This window comes from Ascaphus truei, chromosome 4, assembly GCF_040206685.1.
Source record: "Ascaphus truei isolate aAscTru1 chromosome 4, aAscTru1.hap1, whole genome shotgun sequence".
NCBI classification, from domain to species: Eukaryota; Metazoa; Chordata; class Amphibia; order Anura; family Ascaphidae; genus Ascaphus; species Ascaphus truei.
The window spans coordinates 13,385,367-13,390,385 of record NC_134486.1 but is presented as its reverse complement, the minus strand read 5'-3'; the positions used below and the strand labels follow the sequence as shown (position 1 = coordinate 13,390,385).

Genomic DNA, 5,019 nt, shown 5'->3' with positions numbered 1-5,019 from the left:
CTGTAAAATCAAAGGATATAAGGCAATAATATCCGGAAACAATATTATGAAAGTAAGTAGACAGCCCCTCACCCCCATATTTATGACATCATATATTGGTCACATGATATGAAATCCACCCAAGACGAGATATACCAATGAAAAGCTTAACAACGAATGCTGAATATTTTTGTCACTACGCAGGTGGCAAACACCCCTGGCACTAAACTTGTTAACAATAGAGTGGTCATTTGGACAATTCTAACATTATGTACACAGTTTTAAATTCTTAATTAAGTTCCCTCTAATGCAAAATTAAAGTACATTATACTAACCTTAAAATTAAATAGATCAAAATTGTTTTACTTTAGTATTAAGTATATTTTGGTTCCTTTAAGTCATAACTTTCTTTGGAGTATATTAGATGTATATAAGAAGACTCCCACCATAATTTTTACATTTTTATAGTTAAATGGGCTTTAGTGTTCAGCTCAGGTCTCATTAGGATAATATAGCACTTGGGAATGAAGATACAGCACAGAAGTCCTGCACTGGAGGCCAGGATGGCAAATACCTCCACGGCCACCATGTATTTGCCTTTGGTGCTCAGATATGCTGGGATAAAGGAGACCCAAACACTGCAGAACACCAGCATGCTGAATGTGATATACTGAGCTTCATTGAAAGTGTCTGGTAAGTTCCTTGCTAGGAATGCAACAATAAAGCTTGAGAAAGCCGAAAGTCCCATATAACTGAGGGAGAAATAGAATATAGTGACCGAGCCTTCATTACACTGTAATATCATCTTGCCAACTTCTGATTTGGTGTCATAGTCTGGAAATGGCGGAGAGTGGATTAGCCACACAATGCAAATCACAACCTCACCCAGTGAGAGGAGGAGGACTAGATAGCTGGATACTCTGGTCCCCACCCATCTCCTCAATTTGCTGTCAGGCTTCATAGCATTAAAGGCGATGACAACTGTGATGGTTTTTGACAGAACACAAGACACAGCAACAGTAAAAATAATTCCAAAAGCCGCTTGTCGTAGCAGGCAGGTCACCTTCAGAGGACGACCGATGAAAAGCAGAGAACAGAGAAAACACAGCACAAGAGAGGTAAGAAGGATGTAGCTGAGGTTCTGGTTATTGGCTCTTACAACTGGAGTGTCCTTGTGCTTGATAAAGATCACCAGCACTGCAACAGTGACAGCAGAAAAGGAAACAGTAAGGGCTGCAATACCGGCACCTAGTGGTTCCTCATAGGAAAGGAAATCTATCATTCTTGGGCTACAAGTATCTCTCCTTATATTAGGCCAGTGATCCTCAGGGCACTTCAAACAGTTTTCCATATCTGACAAGAGAAAATAATTACAAATATTTATAACATTACATTTTATGGAAACATTTCAAACAGTTTGCTTTGCATTAGCATCCATACCTCAGCATTACTAACGTGGGATCATTAAACATACAAATCGACAAGGGTCTGAGAACAGATATCTATACTCAATAAGCAAAAAATACACAACATGTTATTAGCCTCATTAGCTTTCATCCCCAATGAACAAAAACGAGCCTGCCAAAGAACCAACTGATGAGGGGCCTATTCTAGTAGCCTTGAAAAGTTCGCTGCTACGTCGCTAGGTTTGGCATGTTTCCGCTGAATGGTTTGTCAGTTTAGTTATCACGGTATTCAGAAAGCTCAGTGACCACTCTGAAACCGTGAGGCAGGAAAATGCCCAAACCGTGCAGTCAGCAGCGATAAGATCGCAAGCCTCACTCAAAATTCTCCCTAGTGCGATCCGGGCCAGCTGCATAGAGAGAGCCGCCTCTCCCTGTACATATCTCGCAAGCGATCACAGGGTTTTTATAAAAATGTTAATACTAGTGTACGTGAGCAGGGGGTCTCAAGGAGCAGAACCGCGTTGATTTCAGGTCCAGGGTCCACTTGCTTCCCTGTTATGGGTTGCCGGTATCTCCTATACATTTAAATGTCACGTGAAGCGGGACATTTAAAAATTGTATGGGGATACCGGCACCCAATAACGGTGATTATTACAAAAAAATTGTAATTAAGGCGGTCCTCTTAAAAGTGATAATGAATAAATAAAGTGATATAAACTAAATAGTGATTAAAAATAAAATGTGTTCAATGTGTTTAGTAATAAATAGTAGTGATAAAATGCAGCTACAACCCTCTGAAAAGATAGTCCAGTTCTCTTTTTGCAAGTTTCCAATGGTGGTTTTGGGGAGCGCAGATGTCACCATATGTAAAGAATAGAGATATATTTATAGTGCAGTAGTTCTTAACTCAAATTTGACTCTTAAGTAGCAGAATGAAAACTCACATTCTCCCAGTGAAATGACAGCAGTTTGAAATTATCCTCTCAGATAGTCTGTGTGGTGTCCCTCGGTTAGAGATAAAAATCACACTTAGTGCAACAAAGTGAGTTCTTAAAACATAATATATTAGCAGATAAATATCGCACTTACATTTGTGCAATAAAGATAAGGCACATAAAAATTAAAGGTGGCTTTGTCCCTCTGCTCCTTCTTTCCGCTCGCATGCCGTCATGTCACTTCCGTCTCTCGTCTGCGATCGTCGACGTCACTTCCGGATGCGGGTGAACTTAGAATCGGGAGCCGTGGAGACGGGAGATGCTGGGTAGATGCTGGATAGTGTGCAGGGGCTTGCGTAGTCTACTGATGTGTCACTCTATGCGTTTCGCTTTACAAAAGCTTCATCAGGAGTATAATCTACGGCGCCTCTCTGGTCTAAATAAATATGCTATACTTCATTGTGATTGGATGAAGTGGGAATTGCTAGAATGCTATTGGTCAATTTATTGCGCTGTGATTGGGTGATAGGGGCTAATACATAATAATACTACTCTATCTGTTTTTAAACAATACAACAAGTACAACTTTATTGACATTTATACAATCTCATAAAAACTAAAATAAGTTAGTAAACTATACAGAATGGATGAATTAAAACAATTAAATATTTAATATTTTAATATTATAAGATATAGGGGACTTCCTAACTAGTTGCTATTTATACTCCAAATAAGTGATCATAAATAAATACGATGGGGATATAAATAGTTCAAAAAAGTACCCGGGCGCTATCTCTACTGTATATGGCGTGTGTAGGATGTAAAAAAGGGATGTAATACGTCCTGAGAATAATATTCTTATGAAGTCCTCCTGTGACTCGGAACCCCAGCAGGATCTATCCGGGACCCTTGTTGGCAAGAAAATACAAGAAAAGATGGGGGAGCACAGTTTCAGGAAAAGGGTAGTTAATAGTATGCCTATTAAACTGGTGATCGATATGATGAGAGGCACCTCTATTGAGGCGACAGTCTATGTTGTATGTAAGTGAAAAAATAAAAGAATAAAAAACTGACACAGCCTTGTGTAAGTTCTATCACATCAAGGTTTCTTTGGATTGCTTTTCTTCTTTGTAGGATATATTCTTCTACGGTCTTGGCTCTATAGAGCCTGAGGAAGTCCAGTTCTGGACGAAACGCGTTGCTCTGCTTTACATTTGGGACATTTTGATAGCGGATTCAGAGGAGCCAGAGGTGAAGTCGTAGCTTTCTATCCGGACGTGGAGAAAACCGCCTGGAGGGAGAACTCCATCCAACGAGGAAAGCTGAAGGTACAACGAGGAGAGAAGTCACGACCGTAAAAGAATTTATCCTACAAAGAAGAAAAGCAATCCAAAGAAACCTTGATGTGATAGAACTTACACAAGGCCATGTAAGTTTTTTATTCTTTTATTTTTTCACTTAGATACACACATCACTGTATGTGCGCCTCCCGTAGATGGAGTTCGCTCCATAGACTGTCACCTCAATAGAGGTGCCACTCATCATATCGATCACCAGTTTAATAGGACATAAAGTACTATTAACTACCCTTTTCCTGAAACTGTGCTCCCCCATCTTTTCTTGTATTTTTTCGGGGATATAAATAGGAAAGGAAGAACAAGAAACAAGAATTAACATTACTCATAAATTATAAAATACATTAATTTTAAATACAAAATAGACATTATCAACAAGTGAAACATTTTCAAGAACTATGGACATATAAAATAGTAAATTTAATTTATACCTATAAAATAAATTAATTTAAAAATATTAAAAGGTTAAAACTTGAATAAAAGTTTTTAATTATTTCTAGATGAATGCACCAATCTCAATATCTACGTTTAACCCCTTTGGATTCAACGTTTTGAGGCAGTGGATCCAAAAGGTTTCTCTTTTTAACAATTCAATCGCTCAATTTCCTCCTCTCCAATTTTGAGGAATATGTTCTATCCCTTTTAGAATTAGATCTTTGGGATTGGATTGGTGAAATAAGTTAAAATGTTTAGGGACACTATATGTGTCCATTTTTCTTCGTATGTTCCCTATATGTTCTAAGGCCCTAATTTTTAAAGTTCTAATGGTCTTGCCTATGTATTGAAGCCCGCAAGGACATTCGAGCATGTAAATCATAAAATCAATATTACAGTTTAAAAATTGTTTAATTTTAAACTCCTCATTGGTGACGTTCGATTTAAAAATATCTTTGGTCCCTTTTGAACAAAAATTACAGGCCCTACAGTTACCACATGAAAAAAATTCTTTCGGAAGTTTCAACCAATTTTTATCTTGTGTATCCTCCCTTATTGGTTTGAGGATACTTGGTGCTAATTTTTGTTTTAAATTGTTGGCCTTTGTAAAAATTATATTTGGCCGTGGGGGTAATGTACTTCCAAGGACTGGATCGTTTTGTAAAATGTACCAATGTTTGTTTATAGCCTGTTTTATTTTATTGGCATCCTTATTATATTTTCTCCTAAACGTGGTTGTGAAATCTATTTTACTATTTTTCCTTACATTATTCTTGGGCGGTTTAATTAGAAGCTGTTTGTCAAGCTTATCCGTTCTATCTTTTGCATCTATCATAATGGATTTATTATATTTCTTTTCTTTAAATTTATCCATTAGTATCTCTGATTGCTCTTCATACGTATGAGATT

General features: G+C 37.5%; 1 protein-coding gene across 1 annotated transcript; it reads right to left on the bottom strand.

Moving 5' to 3' along the window:
* Positions 1-433: 433 nt before the first annotated feature.
* LOC142492224 (vomeronasal type-2 receptor 26-like) lies at positions 434-1,322 on the bottom strand. The gene has a single exon (XM_075594893.1). The coding sequence runs from the start codon at positions 1,259-1,261 to the stop codon at positions 434-436; it is 828 nt and encodes a 275-aa protein (XP_075451008.1). The 5' UTR covers positions 1,262-1,322.
* Between the last annotated feature and the right edge of the window lie 3,697 nt (positions 1,323-5,019).